The sequence below is a fragment of the Pantherophis guttatus genome, chromosome 7 (genome assembly GCF_059756535.1).
Source record: "Pantherophis guttatus breed Tessera chromosome 7, ASM5975653v1, whole genome shotgun sequence".
NCBI lineage: Eukaryota > Metazoa > Chordata > Lepidosauria > Squamata > Colubridae > Pantherophis > Pantherophis guttatus.
The window spans coordinates 59,239,779-59,258,231 of NC_142069.1; the positions used below are offsets into that span (position 1 = coordinate 59,239,779).

At 41.0% G+C, this 18,453-nt stretch overlaps 2 protein-coding genes across 6 annotated transcripts in view; one reads left to right on the plus strand and one right to left on the minus strand.

Moving 5' to 3' along the window:
• IRAK4 (interleukin 1 receptor associated kinase 4) overlaps positions 1-14,204 on the plus strand; it is a 51,542-nt gene extending 37,338 nt beyond the window's left edge. For 2 of the 3 annotated variants that reach the window (XM_034408843.3, XM_034408846.3), the window contains one exon: positions 11,880-14,204. The gene's annotated coding sequence lies outside the window, so the exon portion shown is untranslated. Of the gene's footprint in view, positions 1-1,408; positions 2,708-11,879 lie in introns of those variants that run through there. The other variant, XM_034408844.3, reaches the window with a different exon arrangement.
• On the minus strand, positions 1,287-17,145 carry TWF1 (twinfilin actin binding protein 1). Of its 3 annotated transcripts, XM_034408847.3 has the most exons (9): positions 16,941-17,137; positions 15,100-15,177; positions 14,161-14,339; positions 12,899-12,994; positions 12,331-12,435; positions 11,838-11,963; positions 10,330-10,480; positions 7,579-7,700; positions 1,287-1,583 (listed from the first exon to the last, which is right to left on the minus strand). In XM_034408847.3, the coding sequence occupies exons 1-9, from the start codon at positions 16,963-16,965 to the stop codon at positions 1,413-1,415; spliced, it is 1,053 nt and encodes a 350-aa protein (XP_034264738.1). In that variant the 5' UTR covers positions 16,966-17,137; the 3' UTR covers positions 1,287-1,412. The 3 variants fall into 3 exon arrangements, with proteins under 3 accessions (XP_034264738.1, XP_034264739.1, XP_060545045.1); XM_034408848.3 differs by lacking the exon at positions 11,838-11,963 and having other exon boundaries at positions 16,941-17,145; XM_060689062.2 differs by lacking the exon at positions 15,100-15,177 and having other exon boundaries at positions 16,941-17,077.
• Between the last annotated feature and the right edge of the window lie 1,308 nt (positions 17,146-18,453).

Genomic DNA, 18,453 nt, shown 5'->3' on the forward strand with positions numbered 1-18,453 from the left:
GAGCCACAGGATCAAATTCCTCCCAGATAATGTTCTCAAGACCTGCCCTCGTCTCCTCCCCCGGACTCACCCAGTCAGAGTCCAAGCCTTCCCGAATCCGAGTGACTTTATCATGTAGGAATTGCACAAAATCCTCAGCTCGACCCTGCAAGGATCTTCCCGCACTCCCCCCCGAAGAAGGGAGTGGGTCACCCTAAACAGAGCGGCTGGGCGGTTCTCTGCAGATGCGATAAGAGCGGAAAAATAGTTAGATTTTGTCGCTTTTATCGCAACTAGGTAGGTCTTGATAGAAGACCTCACCAGTGTTCGGTCGGAATCGGATTGACTAGTCCTCCAAATGCTCTCTAGGTATCTTTTCCGACGCTTCATCTCTCTCAAGGAGAACCAAGGAGCCAATTGAGGTCGGCATCGGGTCAGAGGCCGCAAAGGCACGACGCGGTCCAAAGCCCCGGCGGCTGCACTCTCCCAGGCGGCCACCAGGTCTTCAGTCGAGTCGTGTGCCAGGGTCTCAGGAAATGGCCCAAGCTCCGTTAGGAACCTTTCAGGATCCATCAGGCACCTGGGACGGAACCATTTGATCGGCTCCGTCTCCCTGGGGCGGGGGGAAGCGGCAGGAAAGTCCAAGCGAAGGAGAGAATGATCTGTCCATGACAAGGGTTTAATGTCTAAATCCCCTCTACCAAGATCATTCAACCACTGACTAGAGACGAAACAGATCACAGGAACACCCTGATAAGTTTTCTGGAAAAGAACTTATCAGTAATCAACGCCTTCTTTCCCAGCTGAGTCTCTGAGGCACCTCTCACTTGCAGGAGGAGGAGGAGGGCGGCGGCGTAAAGTAGTGCCACCTTAAATCACGCTGCTGGTAGGCAGAGGTAGAATTCTTGTTTTCCTCCCCAAAAATTAAGGTGGGTCTTATACTCCGAAAAATATGGTAAACTAGTCTTGTACATTCCAATTCATTGGAACTTGCTCTAAGCATTTTAGGCTGTGGTACAAAACATACATACAAGCCTGCAGAATAGGAGCAAAGAAATTATGAAAAGAAGCAAGGCTTATTCGTTACCATTTTTAGAGACAGTCTATTTAAGAAACAAGGTAAATGATTAAAATACATTTTATGAAGTCACTAAGAGAGATTGAAGAATAGTCATGTATCTATTATAAAAGTAACTGTTGATTTTTAGGACAGAATATTTTTCAAGGTTGCATTTTTGTTTTGAACAAATACGCTATAAGCACAGTTTTTGGACCTTATAAGATCTACAGTGGCATGGCCAGACAAGTGCAATAGAAAGTAATTTATTTTCCATTGGAAAATGCAGAATGCTTGCAGTTCATTATAAAGATTCATACACATTCATAGTCTTCCATTCCTATTATAATGCTTTGCTTTTCTATCCAATAGATGTCTAGTCAGTAGGTGTTTCAGTTTCAACTGGATCTCGGATCAACCTTCGGATTCCTCTTTTTCCCACAGGCCCTTTTGGCTTAGCAAAACCTTGTTTGTGTGCATGTCGTTTGGGATGGACTTCTTCATAGAGAAATTCCGCAGTTAGTTCATCTCCATCATCTATTTCAATCTGTTATGAAAGGAGGAGATAACAATCCAATTAATTTTGAAAAAGGCTCCATCCAGCATATAAATAACTATTAAAGATATAAATCTTGAAATGACCATTTTATATACTTTAAAAATCTTATCAAATCTGTCACCTAATACTGTGTTTCTCCGAAAATAAGACAGTTTTATCATTTTTTTGGCTACCAAAAAAGGCACCAGGTCTTATTTTTGGGGGCGGATGTCCACTGATTCACCTCACTTGCACGCATCATCCCCAGCCTCTTTTTCACTATCAGAGGCCTGAAGCAAAGCTTTCCTGAAGGCCTCTGATAACAGAGCTCCGGATCAATCAGGGGCTCTGTTATCTGCTATGGAGGCCTTCAGGAAAGCCTTGCTGGCTGCAGCAGAAGAAATGGGCCGAGGTGTGCGAGGCCTGGCTGCAACTATCTGAAGAGAAGTAGTAGGGCAGCTCCACACCCCCATCCCCATCCTAGCTTAATTTTTACCTGTGCACCCTGCAGTGAGTGGGGTCTTAATTAGGGTTTATTTTGTGGAAAGGGCTTCTATTGGGCACAAGTGTAAAACTCAAGATAGGACTTACTTTATGAGTAGGTCATATTTTCGAGAAAACACGATAGTTGAACTCAACAAAACCACCTATGACCATTTTTAAGCATCAAATATATATATATATATATAATGGTAATAGTACATAAGAAATGATAAATTGCTGAATTTTCTTACCATTTAAGGATTATTTTATTGCAGTTATTTTGATAGTTTTAAAAGGATAAACTTACAGCCTAGTGAATGTAATGAAATATTCCTACAGCTTATCAGCCCTGGATGCATCTTTGGTCAGACTTTACAAGGCTGCCACAGTAAGAATGGGAGAGTAGCAAAGGGAATAAATCATAACATTTTTTCACATGAGATCAAAGTCGAACTGCTGGCACCTGGAAGGAAGTGAAAGAAGTTTGGCGGCAGCTGAGACAGGGGATTGATTGGGGCATGTGATGTGAATGTCACTGGACAGGGCAGGGTGTGAGTTTTAGTGTGGGTGGGGGAAACACGGGATTTCAGATTCAGGTTTTCTCCAGATGTGCCAATATGACTTCTTAATAAAAATCTTACTTTGATGGACTTTGTCTCGGAGTTCTGAATTGCAATGAGGAATTAGTTGGAACTATCTATTTTTTGCTGTATAAGACACACTCCCCCACCCCCCAAAAGTGGCTGGAAGTGTCTGTGCATCTTATACAATGAATGTTTCTGAAACCCCACCCACCTGCTGGCCCCCACCCTTCGGCCATTTTCGGCCTCCGCATGCCCCATTTTAGACCTGTTCCAGAAAGCGGGGATCACCACAGCACATTGGGCATAGCATTTTTGGCCTCCACACATTGCGTTTTCGGCCACCACACACCCCACCAGCTGAGTGTGGGGCCTGCCGCCCAAGCTCTCCCACACTTGATCCAGCCAGGTTGGAGCCTAGCCCAGCCTACATTCCGCTTTCCAGGGCAAGGGGACATGTCAGTTCAAAGTGGGACCACGGCTTCATTCCATTCAGCCCTGAGTGGACCAAGATTCAGCCTTCCCCCTCAAATTAGATCCATCAGCGCGGCAGCCCAGCAGGGTGCAGCGGCTGGCAAACACCCTGGACCTCTGGGGCAGTCAAGCCCGGGCAACTGGGGAGGAATGATGGGATTACCGGGGCCCACCCATCGGCTTCCACCAGCAGCACCCCGGACTGCCGCCAGTCGACCAAATCCCTCCAGGATGGGCTTTCTACCCAGGCCAGGGGTGGATTCAATACCTGCGGATGCCGGCTCTGGCCCAACCACTGGTTCTGCCACCCGCAGTGGCACAGCCCACAGTTGCCCCACCACCGTTCCTGGCTATCTTCGACGACATCCCAGGGAACCTAGCTTACTTTCTAAACCGCATCTGGGCCCACATTGATTGTTATGGAAGCTCAATACCAATCAGACCAGATTATCTCAGCCACTGCAGATAACATGAGGGAGAGGGAAGCAGCAGACTGGATTGCCCAACTCCACGACGGAGCACCTGAGTTAGAAGATGCAGATGAGTTTGTGCAGTCACTAAGGGCCTGGTTTGAGGAACAGCCAACCAAAAGGAAGCTGAAGCAGAAAGTAAGGGATTGAAGCAGCGCGGCTGGCCCCCCAAGGAGTTTGTGTGGGAATTTAGAAGAGTAGCCAGCAAACTACGGGACTGGCCTAAACGACTCTTCACCCACTATTTCAAAGAGGCCCTGGATCAGGACCTTAGGCAGGCACGTGCCTACAGGGGAATATCAAACCGGATCCAAGCCTGGTATCGGATGGCAGTGACTATGGACTTAAGAGATTTACCCCCACCAAAGATCCATATTGGAAAACTCTCCCAAATGACCATTGGGATGTCAAGTTGCCACTAATCAGGCAGTGAAGACAAGACCAGCAGCCATGCCCGTTATAAAGTGCTTCAGATGCAGCCAACTGGGCCACCAAGCCTCCGAATGTCTCGCACCAGCTCCAGTCTCTCAGGCGCGAATGCTGGCAGCTGCAAAATGGAGGAGAACTCCCAGAAAGCCACAAGACAAAGGCAAATTTGTTCAGCAAGCCGTGGAGGTCCCCCCTCCACTGTACCAGGAGGGGGGAACTCCGGCTCCAGAGGCCACCGACACCAGCAGAAAGGGTGAGGAGGATCCAATGGTAAGTGAAGTCATCCATCCCTTTGCCATAAAGTCTTGCATAGTAGTACACAGGACATGCGCCCATGGGGACCTAGAGTCCATATAAGACACTGGTTGCACCAGGTGCTTGATCAGCTCCCAGACCGTGCAGGATTTAGAGATAAGAGACGAGAACTTTGAGCTGCCCCACCAACTTTGAGCAGGTAGATGGATCACTAGTGGGTAGTGCACCCGCAACCATAGTCACTGAACCTGTAAGACTGGAAATGGGGCACCACTGGGAAATCATATGATTCATTATTGCCCCAAAAATGGCTGAGTCACTCATCCTTGGTTTGTCCTGGCTAGACAAGTAGGCCCCGACCATCACACGGGAAGACTGTTATTGGAAGCTAAAAGGCATCGGACCGCTGTCCCCCCTCCCGCAAACCGAGAACCAGCCCTCTTTAGGACCATGCAACCTCAGCCAAAGAGAAGGAGTAGCCTCCACCACGGAGGCTTTGCCTGGCTGCCAGAGAATACGCAGAGTACAGAGACTTAGCAGGAGTTTTCAGTGAAGACGAATGCAATGTGCTCCCCCCACATCGACCCACGGACTGCGCAATAGAATTTATGCCAGGGGCAAAACTGCCTAAAACAAAAATATTCCATGACCCCTAAGGAGATGGGTGAATTGAGGAAATACATTGACGCAAACTTAGAGAGAGGATTTATCCAGTGTGCTATATCTAAGGTCACAGCCCCCATACTTTTTAAACAGGAAAAAGATGGAGGGTGAGGCTTTGCATTGATTTCTGCAAAATAAACACTCTGTGTGTGGAAAACACCTCCCCCTCATGAAGAACATGCTCAACTACCTGGCAAAGGGAAAGGTATTTACCAAGCTAGACCTCCACAGAAGTCTACTACTGCATATGGATCAAGGAGGGTGATGAATGGAAAACAGCATTCAATTGCCCATTAGGCAGCTTCCAGTTTAAAGTCATGCCGTTTGGGCTACAGGGAGCCCCTGCAGTGTTCATGCAACTCATTAACAAGGTGCTGCATACAAAGGAGTTTTAGTGTATTTGAACAATATTCTTTAGTGAAACTACTACAGCAAGTTTTGAAAAAACTCCTAGCCATTAAGCTCTGTGCTAACCTGTCAAAATGCGAGTTTCAAAAGACCACTCTAAACTACCTGGGTTACTGAGTGTCAAACGAGGGGATTGAAATGGACCCAGGAAAAGTTAAGGCAGTACTGGATTGGCAGCCCCCTCACAAGCAACTTCAAAGCTTCCTAGGCTTTGCAAAATTTTACCGGCAGTTCATTTCTGCATTCACTGAGATTACTCTGCCGCTTACGGAGCTATTAAAGATGAAGGGAATTGGCCCAAAGCCCCGGCCCAACCAACCCTTAAACTGGACCCTTGACTGTCAACAGGAGTTTGAAAAGTAAAAGGGACTATTTTCCAAGGAACCAATCCTACGACACCCTGATTCTGAATGGCCATTGCCAGTGATGTCAGTCACCGCAGTGCTTCTACAAGGAAATCTTCAGGGCCAACTGCAGCCTTGTGCCTTTGTGTCCAAAAAATTCACAGACACAGAATGGCAATAGGCCATATGGGAAAAAGAGGTCAGATGGGCTCTCCTCTCTTGGCAACACTTTTTAGAAGGCATCAGCTTGAGGTCTGGACCGACCAGAAGAACCTAGAGGCATTGAAGACTCCTAGGAAGTTGTCCCCTTAACAAGTACACTGAACACAATACTTCAAGTGGTTCAACTTTGTGCTAAAACACATTCCAGGAGAAAAAAACAAGTAGCTGATGCTTTATCAAGAATATCACAGTTCAACAGCCGACGGGAGATAGATTGGTGAAGCAGTTTCATGAAAAATTTCCTGACTGACCAAAGCAGCCGCCCCCCCCCCCGGGGGGGAGGTGATTAGAGAGTTTAGACCCTTGTCCCTAACCGCCTGTCACTTGTCTCTTTTCAGGATGTTCTCATCACTTGAGGGGAGGCAGCCTGTCAGCCCTGGATCCATCTTTGGTCAGACTTTACAGGGCTGCCACAGTGGGAATGGGAGAGTGCCAATATGACTTCTCAAAGTCTTACTTTGATGGACTTTGTCTCAGAGTACTGAATTGCAATGAGTTAGTTGGAATGCTGACACAACTACTAAAATCATCTACTTAAAATGAATTTAAAGCTACCCAATTCCCTATAGTATCTTTAAAATTTATTAGCTTGTATAATCAATCCTAATGAAGGAAAGTACAACTCCATATCCTGCTTTGAAGGATTTTCTCCCTCCATATTGAAAGTGTTGTCAAATAATGTCTAGTTCAGCTGATACCCAAAAGCTAACAGGTATAGATCCGGTTATTGGATGAGACACTAGCAGAAACTTGGTAGGGGATGTAGGTTGAATTAGGAATGCGAAAAAAATATGGTTATGGTTATGGCAGTGGCAAACTTCTTTCAGAAAGCTGTATGAACTTAATATACATTAGGCATGTGCCTATCTGTCAAACTCAGACCAACATTGAAACATGGATGACTAAAAACTACTCCAGTCAGATTTACATATCTGACTTATATTGGGTGGGCAATTCATGGGCTCCAATCTTTTTTTATATTAGAGGACCCTTACCTCCACATTTTCAAAATGTATTGATAAATCACAGACCATCATGCTATTTCTGATTTGTTTGTTTTGAGAAAAACAAAGGTGTACAAAACTTTTAAGTAAGCTATCATTGACTTCCCCATTTGAATCCCATAAACTTGTGTGGTATACTCCATCCCCAATACCTCCCAAAAATAATTTGAAGAAAACCTATAGCTCCTAATCACAAAACTTTGTTCAGTCCTAAATTACATGAACATGGATGACATCAGAGACAATATTTTATATGCTTAAAAGTTTTTTTTTTCTCTGCATCTTTTACCCTAATGTATTACGTCAGAAAATGGAACAAAATTTGAGAATGGTATTATCAAATATAGCATTGTTGAATTATCCTACTATTGTCTGAATTGTTTAATAATTTGATACCATATACTGAAAATGTTATCTCACAGTGAGCAGTTTAGGAATATTGTCCTATTTGCCCAGGAATATTAAGTAGCAGCTTAATATTCCTGGGCAAATGGTTGTGGCACATGGTAGTAACTATTTTTATTCTCTTCAAAAGTCATTTGGATTCAGTAATAAATCTACTGAATATTGTTTCAAACTCTTCCTCTTTTTGTAATAAAGAGACATCATCTGCAGAGATCTTTATCTGAGGGGTCTGTCAAGAAGTAGAGTGTCTGGAATCGTGGTCTTACCTTTCTAGTGATTTGTATCCACAGTTGTTTTTCTGCAATTTCTAGGAGATGACTCTTGCAGCTAGAATAAAGCATTCTTTCTCGTATACTGCACACATAACCAGGCATAGAGTAGATAAAAACTGCAAAGTATTTCAAATAGTGATTTGTTATTCCAATTTTTTTAAAAACAAAAAGTATAAGATTTAACAAAATTTGTAAATATCTATCACAAGATTAGGAAATGCAGGCAATCCGGTCCAAACTGGGAGCATTTCACCCCTGGTTACTTTCCAGGCATAATCAATTTTATGGCTCTTACTTTTAAATTATGAAACAGCTTGGAGTTAAATTAGTTAGGAATTTAGTTTTTCTCAGTTTTCTCAGCTTGACCCTTAGCATGAACTGAAACAGCTCTCTTATCAAAGCCTTCTGAGTTACAATGAGTAGTAATATGTGGGATAGGCTTTTTTCTATCAGCATCCCATAAGACAGCAGCCCCTAATCCAGTGATGGCGAACCTTTTTGGCACCAAGTGCCCAAACCGGAAAGTATGTGCATGTCACGTGCCGGAGCGCCGGAAAACCAAAAACAGACTGAAAAACGGCCGGAAAACAGCCTGGAAAACAGTCCAAAAAAACAGCCCGGAAAATGGTCTGCTTTTGGGGCATTTTTCAGGCCGTTTTCAGACCGTTTTCTGGTACTCCGGCACCCGCAAAGACCAGCTGGCCAGAAACCAGAAGAGCAGCTGGCGACGGCGCATGTCCACAGAGAGGGCTCTGCGTGCCACCTCTGGCATGCGTGCCATAGGTTCGCCATCACGGCCCTAACCTTTTGGGCACCAGGGACCGGTTCCATGGAGAGAAGTTTTTCCTTGGACCACAGTGGATGTGGTTTTGTATGCTGCCTACATCCTGTGGATGGGGCTTTGCTTTTTTGCGCAGCCTGGTTTCTGGCATGCTGCAGCCCAGTACCAGCTCACAAACCGGGGGTGGGAACCCATGCCATAAGTGGCAGTAATTTAAGTTATCTAAATTAGAATTCTACTGGTACTGAAACACTTTATTGCCCAACAAGCTTTTAACACAGTTAAATATTAGACTATTTCTAATTTTGTTACTGTAGTTTTAGTTTATTATTTTAATAATGAAAATTGTTTTTTTAATTCTCATCATTAAGAAAATGCAAAGACATGATAGATCAAAGCAAAGAGCTAAGTAGCCCCCAAACTCTATGGCTGTGAGACAGTTAAATGAATTGTTTTCATTTAAATACTTTCCATCTACCAATGAAGCCAATTTCCGTGACTAGTTTCTCTGTTTCCTCTTTGCAGATCACCTGATTTCCAATATAATCACTTACCCTTTATTAAGCCAAAATAAACAGTCATCTAAATGGCATGCAGATGACCTGATAGCTAGGTTGGTATAAGCCAGAACAGCAAATACTTAAATCCTTTATAACAATAAAATATACAGGGGCAATGTAGCCAAACTCAAAACAGGTAGCACACAAAATCTTCTTCAAGGACTTTCTCTTTTCTTTTCTTTCTCATCTTGTAATGAATGACTCAGGGTGGCTTCCAGCATTAAAATATTAAAATCCTAACTAATAAATATCTTAGAAATTGAAATCTCAATCAAGATAAAATATAGGTAAAAATGGGGAGAGTATATCAAGCTTTGGAGGCCTACAATTTGACTGGGGCTAAATGAAGCTGTAGATAGGGCAAAATGAAACCTGCACGGAGCAAAATATATACAGATAACCTGCAGCAGTGCAATTTGTGAAATCTGGGCAGGTTCAGGACTCCAGCAAGTGGCAGGGCCATGCCTGCTTGTGAGAGGCTGGGGATCAGCAGTGAAAGGGAGAGGCTGACTCAGCGCTTCTCCATTTTTTATTTTTTATTTTTAAATTTGATTTATATGCCGCCCTTCTCCGGAGACTCAGGGCGGCTTACAATGCGTTAAGCAAGCAATTTGGTGGACAAGGGCTCTGGCACCCAAGGCCACATAGGAGGCAAGCGTGGGCAGCATGGGGCTCTCAGGTATGGCACTAAAGGAGCGTGTTGCAGCGTCTCTGTGGTCGTTTGTAAGTACGAATGACCACTGTGATGCTCCAAAATACATAACTTTGGGACCCGGACATAAGTACTTTTGATGGGAATGTTGTAACTTCGAATGGTCGCTAAGTGAACTGTCATAATTCAAGGATTACCTGTACAGAATTTGGGGCTGGAAGCTCAAAAGATATTTCACAGCAGGTGTAGACATGCACATCAATCTTGCTGGCATCTTCTGAAGTGTCTTCACCTTGGGTGTGCTAAGTACCTATGTACTTCTATTGTTGTACTTCTGAGTTAAGGAAGGGGATCATGTGGCTATCATGAAGGCCAGGAAAAGACAGTTTCTTATTCTTTGATCTTTTTCCTAAGCCAGGAGTGGGGAACAATGGCCCTTTTTTGACTTGTGGACTTTAACTCCCAGAATTCCTGGGACTTCAATTCTGGGAGTTGAAGTCTACAAGTCAGAAAGGGGCCATGGTTCCCCACCTCTGTCCTAAGCAGTAAACTGCAGGACAGTGCAGGTTGCTGTTATCAGAGAATACAATTCATCTGTTACACAGGTGCTTGGTAGTTAGGCTAGGGCCCCATTCACTGAAAAAAATAAGTACATTTTGTAGCTATGCAAATTACTGGCTCAAAGACTTAGCCAAAAAACTTCTAATCACTCAGTTGTCCATCTACATGGTTGTCTGAAAGTATTTACTTACCTATGGATTCTAAGTAGTCTCCTTCATGTGAGTGTTTATAGAGGAAGAAATGGTATCGTGCAGAATTCTTAGGAATTCTTCTTGGCAAGTCCTTTATTTCAGTTGGAAGTGTCCTGGCCAGGACAATAATTTCGTTGTTCATATCAATTTGCTGTGAACATATGCAATACTAATGATTATAAAAAAGTATATAATATATCAGGGGTGTTCAACCTTGGAAATGCTGGCTGGGGAATTCTGGGAGTTGAAATCTACAAGTTTTAAAGTTGCTAATGTTAAATACCCCTACAATATATTCTTGTTGAATGAAATTTAAAATAATAAAACATGAGGGGTGGGAATTCAAACTTTCACTCTGCTGACAAAAGAGGGTGGTTGGATCCAAAGGAAGGTTTAAAGTAGAATGAAGCATGGACATTTTTTGCTGATTTTTCCATCTCTATTGTGTTTTCCCTCATGTTTGGAAGGCTCTCAGCCATCAGAAACAGATTTTGATGTCAAGCTATGCGGATATTAATTTCTACTAAAAAAAAAAACCACTCTCTTTGGTACTGGATACAATACTTAATTGTTATTTTAATAACAGAACAGAGTTGGAAGGGACCTTAGAGGTCTTCTCGTCCAACCCTCTGCTCAGGCAGGAAACCTTTTACCATTCTAGACAAGTAGCTGTCCAGACTTTCCTTAAAAGTCTCCAGTGATGAAGCACCCACAAGTTCTGAATTCAACCCATTCCCTGGTTAATTTTTCTCACTGTTAGGAAATTTCTCCTTAGTTCCAAATTGCTTCTCACCTTGATAATTTCCATCCATTGCTTTTTGTCTTGCCTTCTAGTGCTTTGGAAAACATGTTGACCCCTATTTTTTGTGGCAGCCCCTCAAATATTGGAACACTGCTATCATGTCACCTCGTGTCTTTATTTTCATTAGATTAGACTAGGGGTATCAAACTTGATTTCATTGAGGGCTGAATGAGGGTTGTGTTTGACCTCAGGGGGCCAGAGTGGGTGTGGCCATCTTGACGTCACTTGTGTCGGGGGGCACCTATGTTGGCCTGAGCACTCTTGCCAGCGAAAACAGGCTCCCGAGCTCCATTTTCGGCTGCAACAGCTTCCTGCAATCCTCTGCCAGCAAAAACGGAGCTCCATTTTCGCTGGCAGAAGCTGCGGGCTGGTCCTTCGCTGTTTCCAGGTCAGCCCCATAGGCCAGATCTAAGCAACCCACGGGCTGGATCTGGCCCACGGACCTTGAGTTTGACACCCCTGGACTAAACATACCCAATTCCTACAACCGTTCTTCATATGTTTTAGCCTGTAGCCTCTAATCATCTTTGTTGGCCTTATGCACTACTTCCAGAGCCTCAACATTTTTTTATGATTAATACACACTTAAATAATAAGATGTAAGGGGGATTTCATTGGAGTACAATGTCTGCGTTCTGTGTTGATCTTATAATTCAATATGCAATGCTGATAAATGTATTTTGTTTAAGGAATTAATTTATCTTACCAACTGTACATAGTTAAGCTCTTTGTTTTTCAATTTTTCTAGTGCCTGAAGGGCATCCTGAGCTACTGGAAATGCAACTCCTTGCAAAGTCTGATGTTTAGTATCAACACTGACTTCAATTTGTACCTGGAACCCAAAATTTAAAACAGATTCAAGAAAGGCAATTGTGTAATGCATATTTGTGCTTCATCCAAAGCACAAGAGAAGAAATTAGAATCCTCAATTATAGTCATGATTTTGAATGGTATGTTCTTTCTATCTGCTTTATGTTTAAAAGAATCCTCATAATTTAAAAAAAAAAGTCACTAAACTGGATCGCAGAAGAAGAAGGGGGGCTTGCTTCTTTTCAAAGAACATTTGGTCAGAAATAAATCTTACTTAATGGAAGAGTTTAACGATTAAGAAAAAATATTTCAGGCTGTAGAAAATTTGACATCCAGGCTTCGCTTTAATCCTCCAAAAAGAGTTTGGCTTCCAAACCAAGATGCAGTACCTCACTAATTTTGATTTGTCGAAGTTCTTCTTCAGCTGTTGTCAGAGGAGCAGTGGAAGACTGAGTCATCAAATATTTCTGATAACCATTTAATGAAACATCATCCTGAAAAATACAGAGCCATCAGTTTTGTGTGACTGGTAATTTCAAATTGCAACATTTTATTCTGAAGCAATTCAGTTCAGAATCATACTGCTTTACAGTTAATTAAAGATTCAGTCTTACAGCCCTTACGACAATGTTTCCAGACCACCAAATTCAGAAATGCTCCAGCCTCAGAGGAGCAAATATCTTACATTCTCTTTGTCTCAGAATACAAAAACAGCTTTACTAACATTTGACATTTAAAAGGCAATGTGGCAAGAAAGAAAATAAGGAAAACTCAAATTGCCCTGAGATAAAACAAACCAAGAAACAAACAAAATACTCTCCAGACAAAAATATTTCAACCACTTTAAATTTCCCTGCTCCTCCCAAAATATAAATTAACACATGAAAATACAACTGATTTCTTCTTAGATTATCACTTACAAACAAATGGCTAAGTTAGCTTCTATAGAATACATACCTTGTTTGTTCCAAATACTTCATCTTTAATATGTCCACCTCCAAATTCTTTCTTTAAAGTTGCCCGAGTAGCTGCATATAACATTTTTTGACGAACCTGGTTGGTCATAAAAGGGATAAATTTGTATTTTTAAAAATTAAATTAAATGAAAATTAAATGCTAAAACTACTTTTCATATAGATTTACAATTCTTCCATCCTTCTATTCTTACAGAAATGTTTAATTTTGAAAATCTTTATTTTAATTTTCCCTTTTATTAGTGTATATATGATAAATGTACAAAATTATTGGAAATTTATTATAATAGGAAGAAAGACATAATAGTAAAATGTTGAGCTAGGTGCAAACTTGAACAATTAAATTACTGATTTCTTTATAAAAAAGTATAATTTATCATTTATAAAACAACATTATTGATGTTATCTTACTCCCAACAAAGGTTTAAAACTTTGGGTACAATATCCACTACCTCCTAAATACATTATTCATTAAAATAGACAGGCAATATGGTTCAATATTCTTTAGCTACTGATCTTGCTGGAAATTATAATGCAAAATATCTGGAACACTAACAATCCCAGATGGAAAATTTCATATTTTCATACTTGAAACAACCCCCTGCAATTGTATTGGAAAATGGGAGGGAGGGGAGAGATGCTGCCTAGGAAACGGCATACAACTGCATAATGGACAAAGAAAGAGGCTAATAAGAGACCCCCTTCCAGTTCTCAGACTGTAAAAGAGACAGTAGGAGATTTATACTTTCAGATTTACAACATTCTGTTAACGTAACCTTAGGATAAAGTAGAATTAGCTCATCTGTCTGGTCTACCTGGGAGGGCTGAAAGTCATTCATAGATCAGATGGAAAGGCTCCTCATAATGTAAGAATAAGAATCATTGTTCTTCACAAATTGATGAATTATTAGTTACAGAATTCATTGGCACTGCCTATGCTGACAACAGCACTTCAGAATTAAAGTCCAAACATCTGGAGGCATATTAGAATGCCAGGCCTAGTAAAACAAATATTATAACAAATTCACATGAACAGAGGTGCATTTATTTCTGTTTCAATTGGTGCTATCCTTTCCAATGGGTCCCTGTTAGCCAAGAAAGATATGATTTAAAGGTTAGAAGGTAGAAGACATGCACATGGATCTGTGAAGTATGGGAATAACCAAATAATAATTTGCAGTAAAAGATGTATTTAAAAGAGTTTAATATATGGTTTGTCGTCATCAATTTAATTCTGTTACATACAGGAGAATGATCTGGTGACCATGCAATAAAGATCCATTCATATCCTTGGGCATTCCGAGAATCTAATCTGTACAGAAGATAACATGGTTGTTTGTCTTCAAGCAGAGCGAGAATAAAGGAATCATAATCCTTTTCCCAGGTTGAACCAGGTTGCTTAACACATTCCACAACAAGCTGCTCTGTAAAAATATGTTAAACATGAATGACAAACTATTAATGATAGCAACATTTACATTAAATAAACATACTTATGTTTCCCAGAAGACTACTTAAAGATCTACTATAGAGTTGGCATGTATCATTCCCAACATATCCAAAAGGCATCAGGCCAGGAAAAGTATCCAGGAATTCATGAAAACCAAAATATGCTATTAAGAATTCCTTACAAAAGGCAATTAAGGTAGATAAGAGACTTCAATTTCTAGCCCTTTTTGAAATGGGACAATAAGACAACAGAAAGGATTTAAGAGAATGTATAATTCAGAATTATGGCTATATTGGAATGAAACCCTATTAACTTAGCCATGACTTACAATTAGCCTAACTGATTTTACTCAACCAACTGCATCATGAACTACTTATACACCTTAAACTGAAATATAGTTGGTTATTAATGTGTCATATGAACAACTATTTTATTGCCTTGGAATTAAAAATTACAGAACTGGGACTATTATTTTTATTAATTACTAAATATACAATATAATTAATTATATTGTTATGTTACTTTATAAGTAACTCAGGACAGTGAACATACATAATTCCCCTTCCTAATCCTATTTTCGCTTCAACAATAACCCTGCGAAATGGGGTCAGCTGAGAGAAAGTGACTGGCCCAAAACACCTAGCCAGTCTAAGGCACTACTAGAAGTCACAGGTTTTCCCTTATTCATCTAGGAAACACTGTGAGAAAGTATCAGAAAAGGAAATGATACATACCATTTTCAATAACTATTTTTAAAAACCTGTATTGGCCATTCCTAGCTCTGGCAAACGTTTCTTTCACTTCTTCACTAGCTGAACGAAAGACAAAACAAAGAAAAAGAACAATGGATTTCAGGAATTCATTTTGGTTTATACCTAACCATTTAGCAATAGCACTTACATAGACTTGATATACTGCTTCACAGTGCTTTTACAGCACTCTCTAAGCCGTTTACAGAGTCAGCATATTGCCCCCAACAATCTGGGTCCTCATTTTACCCACCTCGGAAGGATGGAAAGTTGAGTCAACCTTGAGCCTGGTGAGATTTGAACTGCCAAATTGCAGACAGGCAGCAGGCAGCAGAAGTAGCTTGCAGTACTGCACTCTAACCACTGCGCCACTGTGGCTCTACATCAGTTATGACTGAAACATATTTTCACATGACCAGCACTGTTAGATATTTAATACTACAAATGATGTCCTATTCACGTCATAAATACAAAATAAATAAACTAGCATAATCAGAAATTTCATTCTATGTGTTGTATAATTTATCTGTACATGTAATAAATCAAATCCACAAAGTAAACACCCAGGGGGAGGGCCTTTTCTGTGAGAGCCCCTGCCCTTTGGAATGAGCTGCCCCCAGAAATTCGTAAAATCTCTGATCTCTGTGTATTTCGCTGTGCCCTCAAAAACCTTGTTGTTCCGCCAGGCTGGGCTATCAAGGTAAAGATTTTAATTGGGTTTTAAAAATGGGATTTTAAATTTGGGGTTTTAAATTGAGCCTATCATTTAATAATTTTAATAATTTTAAATTTTTGTCTGTCTTTGTGCTTTTAATCAGGCTGTACACCGCCCTGAGTCCTCCGGGAGAAGGGCGGTATAGAAATAAAATTAATAAATAAATAATAATAAAATAAGCTAAATTATGACTGGCTAGCTGATGTTTCAGCCTCTTGCCAGCTATTGGGATTTCAGCAAGGTTTCTTTCCCATTGCAGGACAATCGGACGGTAAATCCCGAAGCTGAGTTTGTTTCGAATTAGCTCACACACAGAAAAAAATGAGGATAAAGTTAGCATTTATTTATTTATTTTATTTTATTTTATTTTATTTTATATTATTTTATTTTATTTTTATATGCCGCCCTTCTCCGGAGACTCAGGGCGGCTTACAATGCGTTAAGCAATTGCCATTAAGGCGCTGTAGTCAAATGAGAGCCCGCGAGAGTGGAACTAAGCGTCGTCCAAAACAACCTCCGTCATATGTGTTTCCAGCACTAATCGTTTGGCTTGGAAGCTTCGGCTCGACCGCAAGCAGGTGCGACTCCCAAGAAGCCAGCGCAAGCCGCCTCCTCCACTCTCTTCCCTCCTCCTGTCAACCTCCTTCGCAACGTCACCTGGTGGCAATTAAAATACGAGCTTCTCTACAAGCCCGTCGCTACACGGTGTTTTGTGAGAAGAACTGAGAAAAGAGTGGATATTGAAAGCCTATCAGCAGGTCTCCCCTTCCCTTGCCCGGAATTAAGTTGCTCACCTAAATCTCCCTTCCTCAATCCACAAAACTGAGCAGTAAACCAAAGCACTCCGCATATACGCAGAGGCATCCCTCGCTTTCTTCTAAAAGTTATAGGCGTAAATTCCACAGACGGGAACCGCATGTCTGCGTATTGGGCGAATGAATTAAAGCCAGAAGTCCCCCCCGCCACCACCACTCCAAGTGGCAGAGCCCCTCTGGTGCACGGGGGGTGGGGGGCTTAGTGGCGTCTCTCAACGTCCCAGCGAGAAATCCAAAAACAAATAAAAGGAGGAAATCCGAAACCACAGATTGCCCCGAAAGATACTGTACTGTACCTTGGATGCCAGTCTGGTGAGACATGACTTCAGCAATAGCTATTATTCGCACTTGCAACTCTGGGTAGCGGGCAAAGGTAGGAGACACCACCAAGAGCCCAGACCCGGCGCGGGACGCTCACGTGACGCTTTGCCACCACTCAACCACTCGCCAGCCTTCGCCCAGCCGGCAGCTCCTTCCGGCTGGAATTGCACTCGGAGCTATGGGGAGCGCCGCCCTCCTCTGCCACCATACTGCACCGAAATGCCGCTCCCTGAGAAAAAAGGGGAGGTCCGAGACTCGTCTTGCAACATTTCTTACAAGATAGCGGGCGATCTCGGACGTGCTGACGTCCAAGTCAACCTTACTAGCTTTGATTCATGTCATTTCCAATACCTCTTGGTAGAATTGCACCAGAGTCCAGTTTTTAACGTAATCCTAGTCTAGGACAGTTTACTCCCTCTTTACTACAACTGTATGTCAACTGAAAAGAAAAAAAAAAACATCCATAGAGACATAAGAATGAGAAACTTAGTTTATGGTCTTTTCCTTATACGTGACCTGGCCATATTAAACGTTTAATCTAAAAACTTAACAAAAAAATAAATCCACTTTGTTTGAAAGCAAAAACTTTGAATTCAGCCCCAAAATCTTCCTTTTACAATAATAAATTGGCTAGTTCTTAAGGTGTCATGGACTGTTTTTATTGTTGCAATAGTCTTCATTTTTGAACCTATAAGGGCATTTGAATGGCACCAAGACTTATTGTTTACCTAAATACTGTATAATGGTTTTTTTAAACAAAACATAAAACAAATCCATCATCCATTACAATTGCAAACAGTTACAAATCTTTTTGTGCTTCATCCCCTTATTCAGAATTTACTAATTATCTAATTTCTCATATTGTCAAACAAATAGACATCCTCATTTATCATTTATTTAACTATGGCTTTATAGCTTCATAAAAATTTTCAAATATATTTATAACATTCATTTCATAATTCATATTTCCATGTTTTATTATCTAGCCATTGATAAAATAAATCCCATATCTTATAATATTGTTTGTCTTCTTGTTCTCTAATTTCAAATGTCAATTTATTCATTTCAGCACATTCCATGATTTTTTTTAAAATAAATTTTTATTAGAGTATAAATATTAAAAAAACATAACATACACACAACAAACATTTATACAACATATAAACAAAAGAAATTATGTTTCCTTCTTAAGCATTGTTCCAAAGTGACATTCTGCTTATTATATATTTCTTTACCTCTCCTTAGTATAATAACATTTTCTATATCGGTAATATTTCCCCTCTAGGTTTTTTGTTTGTTTCTAATTTTTTTTTTTAATTTGATTTATATGCCGCCCTTCTCCGAAGACTCAGGGCGACTTACAATGTGCTCAGCAATAGCCTTTTAACCAATTATACCATTTATTCCATATTTTATAGTAATCTGATTCTTCTCTTTCTTGTATCTCTTTGGTTAACCTATCAATTTCAGCACATTCTAAAAAAATTT